The sequence below is a fragment of the Cnephaeus nilssonii genome (assembly GCF_951640355.1).
Source record: "Cnephaeus nilssonii genome assembly, chromosome: 1".
NCBI classification, from domain to species: domain Eukaryota; kingdom Metazoa; phylum Chordata; class Mammalia; order Chiroptera; family Vespertilionidae; genus Cnephaeus; species Cnephaeus nilssonii.
The window spans coordinates 17,762,185-17,780,772 of NC_137072.1; the positions used below are offsets into that span (position 1 = coordinate 17,762,185).

The window sequence follows — 18,588 nt, forward strand, 5'->3', positions numbered from 1 at the left end:
GTCCGTCAACAGATGAACACACACACACACACACACACACACACACACACACTGAAATATTATTTAGCCATGAGAAAGAAGGATGAACCTGCAGGACATTATGGTAAGTGAAATAAGCCAGGCACAGAAAGAAAACAACTACATGATCTCACTTATATGTAGCATCTACAAAAGTCAAATACGGAGAAGCAGAGGAGAGTAGTGGTTACAAGGGACAGGCAGGTAGTGAGAGAGTGGAGGGCCTCCGGGAAAGGGAGGGAGAATGAGCGAGGGAGGATAAATGCAGATTCTCTCAGGGCGAGGTCAGAGCCACAGGGGCTGGCCCTGGGGGAGGTGATAAGGCTGCAGAGAGTATTTGCAGCACGTGTGGACCAGCTAGGACTCCAGACTTGCCAGTTACCAGGTGCCCCTTGCACGAACGGGGAAGTAGAGCCTCCCAGCTTGAAGGGATCCTCAGGCCAGCTAGCAAATCGGAGTCCCAACAGTGACTGTGTGGGCAAAGGACTAGTCACCACAAGCTCAACCTGATCCCCACCCTGGGGGGAGGGGGCAGAGTATAAGGCTCAAAGGCCTTTGCACATCTTTGAGGGGCAGGCAGCCTGATCATCACTGATCTGAATTCCCATCCATTTTAGTAGGAAGGGAGCGGATTGTGATTTAGGTTGATCAGAAGAAAATTGAATAATGCACCTGGGTTTGTGTATCTGCAGAGACTGGCACTGTCACACTCTCCTCAAAGTGGCAGGCACTGGCAGGAGGAACAGATACATTTTACTTGTTGGCTCCCTCTTATCAAGCCTGTACGCTGCCCAGTCCCCCCAACTCCATCATCCCCTTTTATTCCCTCTGGTGTCACCTGCCAACTTCTAGTTAAAGTGTATATAAAGGGGAAAATAGAACACAAGAAAGAGGAGGAGAATGAAGCCAGAGAAAGAACATTCTGCTTATTAGAAACAGAATGAAAAGGTTCTCCCCAAGACTGGTCGAACACAGTCACCTCAAATCTGCCACCGAATAAACGTGGGAAACTCAGAAGCAAGCCAAGGACAGTATCTGGCATTGCCTTTCCTTCAGGGAGATCTAGCTACTGATTTTTACCTGAGAGGTACTGCTGAGGAGAGACTCGTCTATTAATTGGCTTATGAGGATAGACACCCAGATAAAGAGGCTTCAGTTGCTGTGACAAAATCATTTCATTCAGTTTTTTCTGCAGAATGAAATATTCTTCAGATAACTTTGATATCTAAAAAGAAGGCCATGTGTCAGATTAAATCAAGGAAAGAAATTCAGAGAGCTCACAGGTACACGGGGGTCTAATAAATTCCTGGTCAGCCGTCCCTGGGCCTGTCATGAACGTCTTCCTAAGGACCCACCCTGACCCGGAACAAGGGCTGATGAAGACCTCACTGGACAGACCCCCACTCCCTGTGCTACCTGCCTATTTCACATTTCCCATTCAAAACTGCCAGTCATGTCATGCCACACCAAGTGTTCTCTGCTGGGGTTCCTAAGACCTGGCTTCTGTCCTTACCATTCTATTGGGACTGCCTGTCTGCTATGAGCTAGAGGAACCCCCCTGCTGACTGACGGACCTCCTTTCCTTTCCATCTCCTCAGCCTGACTTCAGGGTCACTGTCTCCTGACTCCTCTCCTCTCGCCCCGGCCCCTCTGTCTCTCCTGTGAACACGGCTGTCCTGCGAGGTTGAATGTGGGGTCCTGCTTTTCTGCCTCTAGCTCTGTCCCTGTGGAGCACCCCAGGGCATGCATACCAGCCTGCTCTTGGTAGATGACTGGTCATTCTACATCTCCTCAATGTCGCGGTTGCATAGCAGGTGAGGGTTCTAACCCCGGGTTCAGTCTTTAGTGTGAACAAATTTATGCACCAAGGGAAAAGAGACTTAAAAAGCAGTTTTGGAACTAAGGAGTATTAGCTGATCCTTCTTTGAACTTAACTATTACGATACTTCTCCCATGATTTCATACACCAGTGACCACCCTGGTAGTTCATATCAATTTATAATATGAATTTTGTAAGTCATCTAGTTAAAATCCTTCACCTCCCAGAAGAAAATAAAGGTGCTGATACACACCGTGATTTCTTAAGGTCAAACAGCTAGTGAGAGCAGGAGCTGGAAATGGCATTTACGGGAGCGAGTCCCTGTGGTCGCTCCATAGCACTGATTTTTCAGAGAGCCACCTGCTCCTCGGAGGAGCCCTACAGCGGATTGCTCCCCGCTGGAAACAGCTGACATGCCCACTAACGGCAGGCCGTATTCTCCAAGAGGGAGTTTTTCCTTAAGGTTCCTCACTGTCATGATGTAACATGCAGACTTACAGCTGCAGTGCATGTGTGCCTCGGTATGGCTGCACATCGAATTTCGATACCTGATTATGTCTTCTCAAAATCTGGGGCCAAAAAGCATAGGCTTTAAAAATTTTAGAAAACCTTTTTTTTACTAAAAAAAACAAAAAAAACAACAACAAAAACAAAATAACCTATACTGAAAGATCTCAGATACACAGAAACATGCATGGACAAATGCCAGATTTTTTAAGTTGTATAAACCAATGACTAAACTAGTCTTTCTACACAAGATTTCTATCGTATTTTATACTATTTTATCATAACAAATTGTTTCAAAAGTTATGGCAATTTGAATAGCACAACCCTTGAGATATTTTATTAAAAGGGTTTGCAGTCTCATAAGAACAGATGAAACAATATGTCAGTTATTAATGAGCTATGTGTTTAATTCAGTTCTTGTGTAGTTCCCAGAGATGTGTACTAGTAAATAAATCTGCTTATTTACATACCTGTTTTGAAAACATTGCCAAATCACATGCTTCTTTTTCTGACATTGCTTTTGAGTCTTTATCATTCCTCATGTTGATATTACAGGATTCCTCATGTCTTGTGGCGTAGGAATACAAACTGTGAGTATTTCTTGCTGCTTCTGTCATTGTTGGAACAATGTTTTGATTTTTAAAAGAAGACCTCCTGTCCTTCCTTAACTGCTGCCTTCTCCTGTAACCCCGGTATTTGCTTTGAATGAACACGGCCGCTTTATCCTCTTCGTCCTGGGCTTGTGCTGGTGGTTCAGTTTGACTCTCCTTGGCCATCCCGTGCCTCAGGTGGCTTCTCTGTGGGCTGCATGTGGGTGCATTTTGGGTGACCACAGATGTCTTCTTTTCTTTTTCCGTACTGTCTGCATTTTGATAAATTGACCTCTGGCTAAGACTAGGTTGCAAAGGTTGTTTAAAAGAAGGCGGCTTAGTTTCATTCTCAGCTAGCCAAAGTCCTGGGTAGCTTGGCCTTTCTGATATGGCCTTCCTTTCTAGGTACCCTGCTTTTAAGTCTTCAGAATTTCTTTCCTCTGTGTAGCTCTGGTAGTAATTCTGGATCACAGTACCCTCCTTCTCCTCTTTGCTTATTTTATTGTTCTCTTCCAGGTCTTTCATATACTTCTGTCTGGGGCTTACTTCTGTCCAAGGGTCCCCCACCAGATACAATTCTTGCTTAGCCTCTTCCCCATACACATTATTCATTTTTTTCTGAGTATGATATCCTCTGTTGTTACTTTCGACAGCATTAGTGGCTTCCTCTTCAGCTTTGAAAGTAGAAGTCTTGTTGTTTGGAGCTGGACTGATTCTTTCGTTAGTAGGGGCTGCATTTTCTGTCTGTTTCTTCACAAAAAGTTCCCTGTGGTAAAACATATTGCATCTGAATACATGATACTAAACTAGAGCTTATTACCACTTTTGTCAATAGTTACATGCTACATAATGTTGGAAGATGAGCAGAAGGGGAAAAAAAACCTCAAAATAAAAACTTTGTGAAGTCACATTAATCAAGTGGTTTCCAAAATGCTCACTTTAATGATAACTGTAATAGCTACTCAAACAATCATAAAACCAGTTTAAACTTAGAGTGAGAAACATCCTAGCCTATTTTCACTGTATAAGGGTAGCATCAAAATCTTAGACAATTAATTACTTCAAATATGTCCTTTTCAAACAAAAATACCTGTAGTGAGGATATGTTGAGAAAAATATATCTAGATTTGAGACTCGTAAGCAGGGCATGTATGTTCTCCACACTGATGTGCTGATTTTAAATAAGCTCTAAGTCTACTGATCACACGAAACACCTTATGAAATGGAAGGAAAAGCCATGTCCCTGAGACAGCTCATCCTAGCTAATAAAGAGGAAATATGCTAATTGACCCTCATGCCATCGCAAAGATGGTGGCACCCACAGCCAATAAGGAGGGAATATGCTAATTGACTGCCCCGCCTTCAAAGATGGTGGCGCCCACAGCCACAAGATGGCGGTGCCCAGTCCCCTCAGCCCCCCAGCCGCCCAGGGCTGGCCTGAGGCACAGGTAACCAGGGCCGGCTGAGGCTTGCGCTGCTGGCAGTGGCAGCAGCAGAGGTGTGATGGGGCGTCACCTTCCCCTGATCGCCGGGTCACCTCCCACCCCTGAGGGCTCCCAGACTGTGAGAAGAGGCAGGCCAGGCTGAGGGACCCCCCTCCAGTGTATGAATTTTCATGCACCAGGCCTCTAGTAAACATATAATATGGTGGCCAACGTTTTACACTTACTACTTTACCAATATCCTTCAAAAATCATTTCCCCTTAACTTGAATATATGATTGTCTCCACAACTCCTTTTTGCATGTGTGTATGATGGCAAAACCCTCACAAGATCAATTTGAGCATGAAAAAACAAACAAACAAAAAACCCTGGCTGGGTAGCTCAGTTTGTTGAAGCATCCTCTCATACACCAAAAGGGTGAAAAAGCTTCTGCATAGCAGTGGAAAGGCAACCTGCCAAATGGGAGAAAAGGCTTTCAAATTATATATATGATAAGGGGTTAATTCCCACAATATATAAAGAACTCATTAGAACTCAATAGCAAAATAACCCCAAACAACATAATTAAAAATGGCCAAAACCTGAATAGATATTTTTTCAAAGAAGACATACAAACGGTCAACAGGTATATGAAAAGGTGCTCAACTTCATTAAACAGGAAAATGCAAATCAAAACCACAATGAGATACCACCTCACACCAGTTAGAATGGCTTCTATCAGACAGACAAGAGATTTCTTTTCCACAACTCTGCAAGCAATTTGAGGATAAGGATTTTGTGTCACTTATCTATGTGTCCCCACTGCTTAGCATAAAGCTAACTGTATAAATGAATTCAGGTTGGTCTGTGAATATCCACTTAGAAATACAAGTATGAAGGTTCAGGCGGAAAAAGGGCTAAGGTGCTATGCGTTGTTGATTAGATTATGACTTAGAAGCCAATGGCCTGTTGGTTATGAAGGCCATGGAAATGAATGAGAGGGCCCAGGGACAATATTTAGAGGTGGAGAAGGATTGGTTTAAGTATGGGGAGAGGAGAAGAATTAGCAAAGGACACTCAGAATTAGGAGCAGAAACACAGAAAGCAGTGTGGCAGAAGCCCAGAAAGAAATAAATTTGAGAAAGAAAGTGTGATCATCACTGTGAAATGCCAACAAACTCCCCGGAAGGATAAAAAACTTGAAAGTGGGCACTAGTGTTCACTGACATTTATGCATCAGTATTAGGACCTGCTGGGTACAAGAAAGACTGTGAACTTTACAGATTTGAAAACTCTATAGTGTCAAAGTGGTATATAAATGACATTATTATACCTTTTATTTTCAAAGTTTTTCTTGTAGTCAAATTCCTGATCGTGAGTCTGAATGGTTGTTACTGCTGTGTTTTTGGTGTTAACGATTTCTTTTCTTTGCTTCCTGACTAGAAGTCCTCTTGCAGCTGAAACATATAAGGCCCAGAGTAGTGTTAATCCTAATAAATAAAAGACCATTATTTGAGTAGAACAAATACTTTTTTTGGCCATCGATGTCAAAGAGGAAAATGAAATTAAGGCTCCAAATAGAACAGATTCATAAAAAAATATGGGACTCATTCATTAACAAGACTCTTCTAGATGACAAGCTATAGTATGAAAATGATTAAAGTACCTTTTGTATTAAGTAGAGAACTAAGATGAAACTAAAGTTATATAAATGAGCGAAATTAATAAAAAAGGCAAAATGTACTCATTTGCTTAAAATTTGCTTATTACTTTCCTTTTACTAGTATTTATGCCATGTTAACCTATTCACGAGAGAAAGCCCCTATTACCTAAACATATGTTTTGGATCTTTTGGCCAATTATCCTTGAAGCCAGATATTTTTCAGACATCAGATTTAAACATGTCTTTTATTTTTTTTTTTTTAAAGAAAGGTAATTCAGAACAAATAACATATATTTTGTAACACTTCCCATATCAGGGCAGCATTCCATAACCCAACACTATTTTTAAGTGGCCTGGGATGAATAAAGGACTGTAAAAATTAGGTCATATTTTATTTCAAATGAATTATGAAAAACATTTTATAAATTTTGGAATTGTGGATAAAGAATTAGATCCCAAACTATTGGGTTTGCATTTTGATGTCCCGGTGAGGAGTTAAGGGCTTAAAATTCCAAGAGATGACAAGGATCCTTTGTGGTCGACAGCACTAGGTTGGAGCACGCATCTCCTGAAAGGGAGTTAGCTGTGCTGCCCATCAGGTCAGTGTTCTTCAGAACACAGGTTGCAAATCAATAGTGGACCCTAAAACGGATTTAGTGGGCTATAAATCTAGCATCTAAATATGAAATAAAACAGAATAGAAAATGTCAGAGTGCACTGCTTGCAGTATGTGCATGCATCAGGTTACAGAGTAAAATGTATTTTTTACTATGGATGTCCAGTCAAAAATTTTGGAAAGATACTTTATTAAGCCATAATAGGTTCTAAGTTTAGTTTCTTATAGATGAATGGAAAGCAAAATCCAAAGTCTATAAATATATTTTTAAAATATTTTGAAATATGGTTCTAAATATTATTTTCCTACAGTTAATAAAAAGGAATGAATGCCATTTAAAATGAGATTTAATTAAGTTGTCAAAAATTATGAAAAGTGTAACCTTTGGAATAAAGTGGGAAAAATCTTATCATCCAATGGATTATAAGAATATGATACTTGAGATCTCTAACTAATTCAATCACTTGCTATGTCTTGCACAATAGGTCAATTGTGTTTCATTACTACTCGACAGAAAATTTAATGATTACATTATTTTATTTAAAACAAAACATTTATTCAAATATTAAAAGTGCCAATCACTAAAACAATCTGATTCAGATTCAATATAGAGAAAGTATCAGGGTAAGAGAGTCTGAAATTAAACATGAAAGCTACATAAGAATTGGAATTTTGTATATAAAATTTTGTTTTATGCCCATACCTAAATATAACATTCTATTTTGTGAGGTCTGAGTGATTACCTGACTGGATTATTATAGCGCTCTCTTTCCTTTTCTCTTGTAGTTTTTGGTACCTTCTTGAACCCAAGAATCCTCTGACACAGGCTTGAATCAAAATAAGCTTGTCAATGGCTTCCTTTCGCATTAAATTTAACTGTTCCACATGATAATATTTAAGAAACACCTTAAAAGAATTAAAATAAAATACAAATAAAACTCAGACACACAGATATGAAACAGTCATGTGCTATGCTTTGAAGAACAGATTAAATTTTAAATCGTTTTAGATTTTGGAGAGTACTACCTTATGCTTCTTTGGCCTGAATGTTGCTCTAACACCAGGTATTTATATGCTAGAAGAAAACCTCTATTTGAGAAGAAATGCAGTTTGAAAATCATACTGTTTATTTGCAACAGGTAACTAATTCTTGTTGGGGGAGCCAATACAAGTGGAGGATGTTGAGCTCTTGTACCAAAAGTTTTAGCACCATACACTCTGAGCAAAGATGACTTTCATGCTTTTATTTTTTTTGGAAATAGGCAATTGTACTTCCCAGATGTAAAAATATTACAAATCTATTTGTAAGACAGAAAGCAATTATATTGTAGCTGCTCGTTTATCAAATGTTTATTGAGACCTATTTGTACTTATCTGCTGGGGGATACAAAGGTCAATCAGGAGGTGCACTATCCTTCAGGGGCTCTGATGTTGTCAGCGAAGGCAGGATTGACAACTTTCTCACTAGACCCAGTGGCCACCAGGGAGAAAGGAGAGCTGACTTTTGATCATTTTAAAATAAAAATGAATTCCAGCAACAGAGGAGTCTGAGGGCCTGGAGATGTTCTCACCTAAATGTTTTCAACTCCCCCCACCCCCCTCCAGGAAATAAGGTTTTTTTTTGTTTGTTTATTTTTTTTACTTCTTTTAAAGGCAACAGTTTCTAATGAAATTCACCTCAAAGAGAGTTTACTGAATCCACTAGAAAAGTCACTTAATTTCTAATTTAACAGCTGACTCATGACACCTGGTAACCCTGACTCTAAAATTCCCTCAGCATTCCATTACTTGAAAGCTTGGCCCCACAGGCAAACAGTTGAGCATTACACAATTTGATTGAAGTTAGTTTTAATTTATACAGGACTCTGGATGTTAACATATTTAGTCCATTCCACTGTTGACAATTCATTTAAAATTCAATCTGTTTAAAAAGGTCATCATTTTCTTTGAGCAGCATTAGAAGTGTTTTTATATTGAATACTTTTATCCATCTTAATGAGTTGGAAAAGGTGAAGTGAAAAAATATAAATAGCTTTAAAATGCTACTCAAATATCATGCACAACTGGAACTGCAAAGGTCCTTTTCACAAGTTAAAACTCCATTTGGAGTTAGGCATGTGTTTCAGACCGTGAATCATGAGATTTCAGCCTGAAAAAACCTCATCTTTGTGAGCATCTAAAAGGGTGTGAATAAAATACACACTTTGTTAGTGCTCAGAAGTTCCCCTTACTAAATACTAAAGTAAATATAGATTATGAATATGTAGGACTCAGTCTAAGATAAATATTGAAACAAATTCCTTAAGTTGTTACTTCTCATCTGAACTTTATGAAAATTCTCTCCCACACCTCCCACAACTAATACAAATTTCCTTTGCAATGTGGAAGTTTGTTTCAGTTTGCATCTGTGGTGTGGCTGACAGTGGTTATTCTTCTGTTTTTAAAATTTAAATTCTTTATTGCTGAAAGTATTACATATGTCTCCTTTTCCCCTCCCCCATTGACCTCTCCCTGGGAGCTCCCACTCCCCAGCACATGCCCTCACCCCCCTACTGTCTGTGTCCATTGGTTATGCTTATATGCATGCATACAAGTCATTTGGTATCCTCCCCACCTTCCCTCTGAGGTTTGACAATCTGTTCGATGTTTGTATGTGTCTGGAGTGGTCACTTTTTTTCTTTAGCTTGACTCTTTTTTCCACCCTCCCCCAGTGATACATTTAGCGTGCCCTTAAGACCTGCTACCCTGTTTATCTCCTTATACCCGTCTAGTAATGCTCTGAGGATATCTGCAAAGCCCAAAGCATCCTTTCTCCAAGCAGCCACCTATCTTACTTCCATATTCAACACTGATTATGATATTTTCACTTCATTCTTTAAGGGACTAAATAAGCTAAGACTTCACGGGCTCTCAAATCTAATACATGAGCATACATAGTAATATTGGTGAATATTTCCCTCTGGGTAAATTTCAAATTTATAATAGAAGATTTGAGAATTAAGGAAAAAAGAAAAAATGCTACTTAGAACATTACGATTCTTTATAGCTTCTTGACCATATTTGGTGGTGATAAAATAGAAAATATATGCATTTGTTTTCAACACAATTTGAAGTATATCACTATAAATTTCATCCTCTTTTTAGATATGTCTTCAAGATAAATTTTTCTTGAATTTCTTAAAAGATAGCATTATGAGAGCAAAGTATTTAGTTTTCCTGAAGAAAACTTTTATAAATTTATCAGTTTACTTCTCCTATATTAAAGCTAAAATTGTGTAACATAAAAAAAGCTTAACATTTTCAATCAATGTAGAATGTTATAACTCTCAGTAGATCCAATATCATTATTAACTTTTGTCTTGAAAATTACATGAAAACCTTACTTTTGTTTTTCCAAGAGCCCAGTTATCAAGACCAGCTTTTTCCAAAATCGCTGCACAGGTGTCAGGGCTCACGGGGGGCTCCTCGCTCCACTTGTAGCAGAGAACCTGGTACCTGGGGTGGGAGGGCAGGCAGGTTAGTGCTTCACAGAGGCCCAGCGTCTCAGAGCCCGGTGGACACTGGACAGCTCTGCGCAGTGAGGGGAGAGAATCCCAATTTAATGCAGGGGGCCTAGGCATTCTCAGAACAGCTCTGGAGTAGACTGAATTCCAGGCTGACACAAATCTGGTCCAATCTATTTGTATAAATTTGAGCAATGTTTTTTCAGTTTAGTGATTGCTTTTCAATACTTAACACTGAAATCCCAACAAAATCTCCACTGGGACAAAATAAACAAACGAACAAAATAGAAACAGATTCATAGAAATGGAGAACAAAGACTGACTGCTGTCAGAGGGAAAGGGTGAAAAAGTGAAAGGATTAAGAAAAACAAACAAACTCACAAACACAGACAACAGTATGGTGATCACCAGAGGGAAAGAGGAGTGGGGGCAGGTAGAAGAAGGTAAAGGGGGAATAAATGGTGATGGAAGGAGACTTGACTTGGGTGGTGAACACACAATACAATATACAGACGATGTATTATAGAATTGTACACTTGAAATCTGTATGCTTTTATGTCACCCCAATAAAGTCAATGACAATTAACAAAATCAGACAGGCATTTTTTAAAAAAAGTAACCTTTTTCTGGGCATTAAAAGTAGAGAGCTAGAGTAGCAGGAAGCAGAGGGAACGATTTTATTCTTTTTTTTCCACATTCACAAAACATTGGAGGCTGATCTGAAAATTGATAAAGGGATTTAATTCTATGCAAACTTCCCACATGCCATCTATCTATCGCTGATCAAGCCTGCAACCCAGGCATGTGCCCTGTCTGGGAATCGAACCTGGAACCTTTTAGTGCACTGGACGACATGCAACCAACTGAGCCACCCAGGCCAGGGCTTTGGCTCTGATAATTTTAACTGGATTGTTAATTCTTGAAAATCAAGCCTGCACTTTAAAGTTTTAAAATTCAGTGTTTCCCACAGATTAGCATGGTGCCTTATACATTAAAAAGTCACTAAAATATAAGGATACTTTTATTAATATTATATTATTGTTATTTATATTAATATTTAAGCGAGTTAAAGATTTACTCTTCACCTAAAGATAAAAATAATAATAATAAAATCAAATTTTAGTTAAATTTGAAAGTCCTTTGCAATAAGTACTTTTGGGTTACCTGCTTTCATGTACAGAATGGAGACTTTACCTAATGGCCAATAAAAAAAATTACAATATCTTTTATTTCTTAGTTTTGGATGTAAAATATGAGAAGTAAAGTCAGTGATTAGATGCTGGCTGTACTTCTGAACTCTAAAACTTGAAGTTTTAAAGTCTGTCTTAAGCTATTATAAAGAACTAGAGGCCCGGTACACAAAATTTGTGCACGGCAGGGGGGGCGGTGTCCCTCAGCCCAGCCTGCACCCTCTCCAATCTGGAAACTCTTGAGGGATGTCCGACCACCCACCGGGATTGGGCCTAAACGGTCAGTTGGACATCCCTCTCACAATCAAGGACTGCTGGCTCCCAACTGCTCACCTGCCTCTGCCTGATTGCCCCTAACCGCTTCTGCCTGCCAGGATAATCACCCCCTAAGCACTCCACTGCCAGCCTGATTGACGCCTAACTGCTCCCTGGCCGACCCGATTGCCCCTAACTGCCCTCCCCAGCCAGCCTGGTCACCCCTAACTGCCCTCTGCTACCAGTCTGGTTGCCCCTAACTGTCCTCCCCTCCAGGCCTGGTCCCCCCCCCAACTGCCCTCCCCATCCGGCCTGGTCACCCCTAACTGCCCTCCCCTGCTGGCCTGGTCACCCCTAACTGCCCTCCCCTGCTGGCCCAGTCACCCCTAACTGCCCTCCCCTGCTGGCCCAGTCACCCCTAACTGCCCTCCCCTGCTGGCCTGGTCACCCCTAACTGCCCTCCCCTCCAGGCCTGGTCCCCTAACTGCCCTCCCCTGCAGGCCTAGTCCCCCCCAACTGTCATCCCCTACAGACCTGGTCCCCCCTCAACTGTCCTCCCCTACAGGCCTGGTCTCTCCCAACTGCCCTCCTCTGCTGGCCCAGTCACCCCTAACTGCCCTCCCTGCTGGCCTGATTGCCCACAACTGCCCTCCCCTGCAGGCCTAGTCCCCCCCAACTGTCCTCCCCTGCTGGCCTGGTCCCCTGTAACTGCCTTCCCCTGCTGACCTGGTCTCCCCCAACTGTCCTCCTCTGCTGGCTTGGTCACCTCTAACTGCCTTCCATGCTTGCCTGATTGCCCACAACTGCCCTCCCCTGCAGGCCATCTTGTGGTGGCCATCTTGTGTCCACATGGGGGCAGCCATCTTTGACCACATGGGGTGGCCATCTTATGTCTTGGAGTGATGGTCAATTTGCATATTACTCTTTTATTAGATAGGATTTGCAAAATGAAAATACCATATTTATGTAATTTTGTGCTCCATCATAACAAAGTGGTAGGGTTTTCTTTATTTAAGGTGCTCTAATTAAATACCTTTGCTTTGAAAATTGAAATTTCAAGTTTAATGGCTAAAACAAATCATTGAATTGATACATATAAAAACATGAGCATTTAGCCCTGGCCGGGTGGCTCAGTTGGTTGAAGTGTGATCCCATACAACAAAAGGTTGCAGGTTTGATTCCAGGTAGGGCACATATGTAGGTTGCAGGTTCCATCCCCAGGTGGGGCATATATGAGACCCAACCTATCACTTCGACGTTTCTCTCTCTGTCTCTCTCTAAAAATATAAAAATAAAAATAAATTAAAAATAAATGAAAACATACCCTTGGTGAGGATTTAATAAAATAAGTTTTTAAAATATTATATATATAAGATACTGAATCTATATCACCAGTAATGTGTTACTTAATAAAATATATTTAATCTATAGTTTAGTTCATTTTACATTAATCTCCAATATCAGAAAGGGCTCCTTATACCTTTTATGTGTCCTAAATTATCTTTAGAGATACATCATTTGACTCTGATAAGAATTCTATCAGGCAGTCATGGCAGATTTATTAGATGAGGAAAGTGAGGTTCCATATAGGCCAGGGCTTCTCAACCACTGCTTACATTGTAAGCTGGACACTTATTTGTTGTTGGGAGTTGTCCTGTGTGTTTTCAGATGTTCAGCAGGATCCCTGGCCTCCACCCACTAGATGCCCGCAGCCATCCCCCCATTCCACCAGTTGTGACAACCCAAAATGTCTCCAGACATTAACAAATGTCCTTTAGGGCAAAATTTCTCCTCACGGAGAATCACTGGTCTAGGCCATGGTCACACAGCAAGGGGCAGAGCTCGGACGACAACCGGATAGAAGCTCAGGCCTCTCACTCCTGCTGCTGTGCCATGCACCCTGTGCTGCCACAGAGGACTCCCAGCTGACAAGAGAAACTTCCAGCTCCAGTTCAGAGTTACCTTCTTTTCAATACATAATCCTTAGCATGAACAAATTGCTTCCTTCCTAGAATGCCTAAGTAATTGTTTCTTATCGTTTCCTGTATTTCTTCCATAGCATTTTGATATAAACTGCACAAGGAAACTTAAAAATAAATCCACATACCGCTTTATAAAGTTAGCAAAAAGTATCCGATGTGAATATCCTAGCCTTCGAATTCTTGCTGTTTCCAGAATTCCTGTGTAGCGGAGCTGTAGCAGAACTTTCTCTTTGTCGTATTTTCTTGCCTGACGTTCATTGTTTGGTTTGATGCAACGAACAAAATGAGGTTGGCCCACCACCATTTTAGATAACAAATCCATCAGGGAATACTGTAATATGCAACAAAAATAAATTTCCAAGTGTACCATGCATAAACTTATAAGCTTGTAATTCTTATTATTCTAAGAAAAATATAAAAAACCGAATGTTACACATGCTTGTATTAATTCACAGTAAATGGAGGGAAAGCTGTATTAATGAGAATTTTATATATAACATTTTTAAAAAGACAGATTTACTCATAAAAATGTAGAGGCAATAACTAGGAACTTAGCTATTACAAGGTTGCCTATAAATTCTAAAGACAACTTCAATTAATATATAAATTTATTTTTGATAGTTTGTAAATAATTATGTCCTCTCAGGGAAACTTGCCAAATTACAATATTTAGGAACACAATCTAACTTCCTGCTTATGCTACTAATTTTCTTATCTTTCTTTATAGAAAGAATAAAAGTAAACACTTTAAGACCTGTCAGAATCATTTCCTAATCTAAAATAAGGACTGAGAAGTTAATGCAGTTTAATATATAGGACATAGTTACATCTTTTTGTTGTTGTTAACCCTCACCTGAGGATTTTTTCTTCCATTGAAGAGGAGAGACAGAGGGAGAGAGAGACATCATGTGAGAGAGACACGATTGGTTGCCCCCCTCACGCGCTGCGACTGGGGCGTGGATCGCACCTGCTACTAAGGTACATGCCCTTGACTGGATTTGAACCTGTGGCCCTTGAGTCCACGGGCTGATGTTCTAACCACTTAGCAAACTATCTGAGCTAGGACGTAGTTAATACACTAAGCAAATTCATTTAAGTACTCTAATATGCTCCAGTTTGATAATTATCTTATTTTAGAATTTTAAAATCACACAGATGGAAAAACTGTGTTATGCAGCAATACCTAATTAAAACAGCAGTCAATACTTTTGCTAAGTATAATTAACTAGAAGCCAATTAACTAAGTATGTAACATCCTATATAATAAAAGCCTAATATGCTAAGTGTCAGGTTGGCCGGTTGGCCGGTCGGCGGATCAGCTGTTCAACCAATCAAAGTGTAATATGCTAATGAATGCTAAGGCCACTTAGCCGCTCGCTATGACGTGCACTGACCACCAGGGGGAAGATAGTCGACTGGTCAACCAGTCACTATGACATGCACTGACCACCAGGGGACAGACGCTCTGACCGGTAAGTTAGCTTGCTGCTGGGATCTAACTGATTAGGACTGAGCAAGATGGGCCGGACATGCTCTAGAACCCTCCCACAGTCCCTCCCTGGCTGGCCAACCTCCTGTGTCCCTCCTGGCCCCGATCGTGCACCGGTGGGGTCCTTCGGCCTGGCCTGCACCCTCTCGCAATCCGGGACCCCTCGGGGTATGTCGAAGAGCTGGTTTCACCCGATCCCGCAGGCCAGGCCAAGGGACCCCACTGGTGCATGAATTCGTGCACCAGGCCTCCAGTATTAGAATAATCATGGGTAAATTAAAAGTGGAATCCCAGAAAACTAGTATTTTAGAGACCAGGTTTACAATTTGTTGGCCAGATAATGAATATGTGGACATCCATAGCTGTGGACGGCTTGATCTCTCTTAGTGCTGGAAAGGCAAAGGCCTACAGTTGCAAAGCCAGAGCAAACCGAATGCTGGAACTGGGGAACTGACACAGCACTGGATTCACATGTCTTCCTCCTGGGCACTGAGACTCAGATGTGATCTTCAAACAGCTGAGTGTGTTATGTTGGAGCCCTTTTTCATTACATTTATCAGTGAGTCATCTTCCTTTAGTCATGCAAACATCTGCCAGGCAGCAGAGATACTAAGGTGATACACGTGTCTGTTGGCAAGCTGAGCAAGAGCTCACCGCCATTTAGGCATCAGTTTTCTTTAGGGAACGAGGCAGAATGTCACTCTAGATTCATTCTTCTCTTCAGAATGAAAAGCAACTTCAAAAACACATTGCAGACTACATGAAATTATCTTCTATCACTTTTCACTTCAGCCTGAAGAATAACATGATTTTATGATCTAATTGTGTAGGCATACACACAGTATTTGATGTTAACAATAGTGGTGTGGTAATGGTTTGCATAGGTCACTTAAAAAGAAAGAAAAGAATCTGGCTGTAAATATTCTTGGTGAGTTAGCTGTGCTGCAGTCTTGATGTAAGCTGCATGTATCAGCAGCAAATGTGAGATAGTAAGCATTTAAATGTAGTAGGTGCTACTCAAAGATGATTAAGCACACACGGGCTATTTTAAGTTGAGGACTGGAAACATATTTAATAAAACTACCCAGGTATTTTTAAGAAGTATTTTATGATTCTGTTAGGGAGCTGGGTTTATTTACTGAGCACTTACAGTAAATTTAACCCAATGTCCTCCTCCACATTAAATTATACTATTAAAAATTTTAGGTGGTATTTTCTTCCTTTTCACTGGCTGGTTAATATGATTTTATCAGAAGAGATAAACAAGAACTGGAACCAATAATGAGAGCAGGGTTATCTAGAGCTCTCCAGTGCTTCTTTCCCCCATCCCTCCCCCACCCCCCCGCGTCTCCCCTACTGTCCAAAAAGGAAAAGTCACCTTGAACCTAAGCTGAGGACACAGTGAGTCACTCCCATGGCATGTCCCTCTGTTTCCCTCATGTCCCTTCTCCTTGCCCATTCCTACACCAGTTCTATTTTTCTTTTGAGGTTTTCAGCTTTTCTGTGTGCAGCAAGATATGGAATGGGAGGGGATGCTCAACCATGTCCCGTCTGTCTATTCAGGAGAAGGAAGGAGCATTGATAGTTATCACAGCATCAAATTAAAAGCCTTTTTAAGTTTTACTGGTATACTGGTGGAAATTCACTTGGTTCTACGGACAAATTTTAACCCAAGTATAGACCTCCGTTAAGATTACAGATGTACATTAAGTTTACAGATTTTTTTACAGTATACTCTACCATAGCTTATATCTAAAAAAGAATAATTAAAATACAGTAAAAATTCCTTTTTGGCTAATAGCACTCTATGTTATTTGCTTTTGATATGTCACTATCATTTAAAATAAATGACACCCCTAATCACAACACATCATAATTTAATATCTTACTCTAAAATATGATGCAACCGTTTGTGTTCTCATGTTGGTCGTCTCTCTCGCATGACGTGTGGTTTCTCCAGTTTCACCCTAAGACCAAGGGAGACAGTGATGCATTAGTACTTATTGTGCTTTCGGATCTACAAGGAGCATGGGGAATTTTACTTCAGGTTATCATAGTCTATGAATTCAAATACCTAAAACAACAAAATGTCATTGATCATTTTACTTTAAGGTAACTGTGTACCGGTAAGGTAATTGTTTAAAGTCTCATTGAAATTTACATTGGTCATGCATAGAATGTGAATATCTCTGACCTTAGCTAATAAACTTTTAATTGGCCTTAGTGTAACATTAAAACTAGCTGTAAATGAAGCATTAAGAACATATCAGAAACGCATGATTATTTTAGTGAGTAGCGGAAATATGAACATAACATAAATATCTATTTAAGCAGAAAAGAAGATCAAAGGAAGAAAACGAAGAAAAAGACTGTATTTTTAGGAGCACACAAATGTTGCCCTTGTAAAAGTTAGATTCTTAGATTAATTGCCATGAAAAATACGTTTTCTTACCTTTGTCAAGTTGATTGATTTTTCTGAAGTTCTCATTTGATAGTTTATTATATTTTTAGTTTTTGAATGTGGCAGATTACCTGTGTGAATTTAGATAAAATTAATATACCTTTTAGAATCCTTAAATGGATAGAAAATTTCCCTCATTTACTTGCATGTTAAAATAAGCATTGTTGATCCCACAATATTCAGACTTACAAGCTTGGTTGACTATTTATTGAGAAACTTAGAGATAAAGTAATATTATGTGAAATTTTATGCCAAAATTTTAATTCAGAAATAAATAAACCCAGCTTGGAGAATAGAAAGATAGAGGTAACTATTGGATTGTCTTTTATTTATTTTTATTTTAAACATATTTTTATTGATTCAGAGAGGAAGTGAGAGGGAGAGCGAAATAGAAACATCAATGATAAGAGAGAATCATTGATCGGCTGCCTCCTGAACGCACCACACTGGGGATCGAGCCCGCCACTGGGGCATGTGCCCCTGATTGGGAACTGAATCGTGAACTCCTGGTTCACAGATCGACACTCAACCATCCAGCCATGCTGACCAGGCTGGATTGCCTTTTAATTGCTATAAAATATGGGGTGATTATGATAAAGGAAGCAATGTGTGTGTGTGTGTGTGTGTGTGTGTGTGTGTTAAATGGCATCTGAGATTTTCTTTACCACAAAGATAAGTTTTACAATGGGCCTTAAAACTCATGCGGATCACCCTAGTCGGCTTGGCTCAGTGGATAGAGAATCAGCCTTCGGACTGAAGGTTCCCAGGTTCAATTCTGGCCAAGGGCACATGCCTGGGTTGTGGGCTTGATTCCCAGTAGGAGGTGTGCAGGAGGCAGCCAATCAATGATTCTCTCTCATCATTGATGTTTCTATCTCTCTCTCCTTCTCCCTTCCTCTCTGAAATCAATAAAGAAATATATTTTTTAAAAGTTTTTTTTTTTTTAAATCATGTGAATCATTAATTCATGCAAAGTGGTGTAGGTAAATCAAGTGTGGCTGATAGCACTGGACAATTTCAACTTAACATTCAGAAATGTGTGCCTAGTTCGAGGCCAATGTAAAGGTTCACAA

At 40.1% G+C, this 18,588-nt stretch overlaps 1 protein-coding gene across 1 annotated transcript in view; it reads right to left on the reverse strand.

The window, feature by feature from the left end:
• MYO3A (myosin IIIA) overlaps positions 1 to 18,588 on the reverse strand; it is a gene marked incomplete at both ends in the record, with an annotated part of 210,068 nt that overhangs the window by 40,393 nt on the left and 151,087 nt on the right. The window contains 8 exons of the mRNA XM_079797460.1: positions 1,099 to 1,243; positions 2,815 to 3,700; positions 5,690 to 5,813; positions 7,379 to 7,541; positions 10,019 to 10,130; positions 13,691 to 13,896; positions 16,944 to 17,021; positions 17,507 to 17,586. Coding sequence (XP_079653586.1) covers positions 1,099 to 1,243; positions 2,815 to 3,700; positions 5,690 to 5,813; positions 7,379 to 7,541; positions 10,019 to 10,130; positions 13,691 to 13,896; positions 16,944 to 17,021; positions 17,507 to 17,586 — 1,794 coding nt within the window. The remainder of the gene's footprint in view (positions 1 to 1,098; positions 1,244 to 2,814; positions 3,701 to 5,689; positions 5,814 to 7,378; positions 7,542 to 10,018; positions 10,131 to 13,690; positions 13,897 to 16,943; positions 17,022 to 17,506; positions 17,587 to 18,588) is intronic.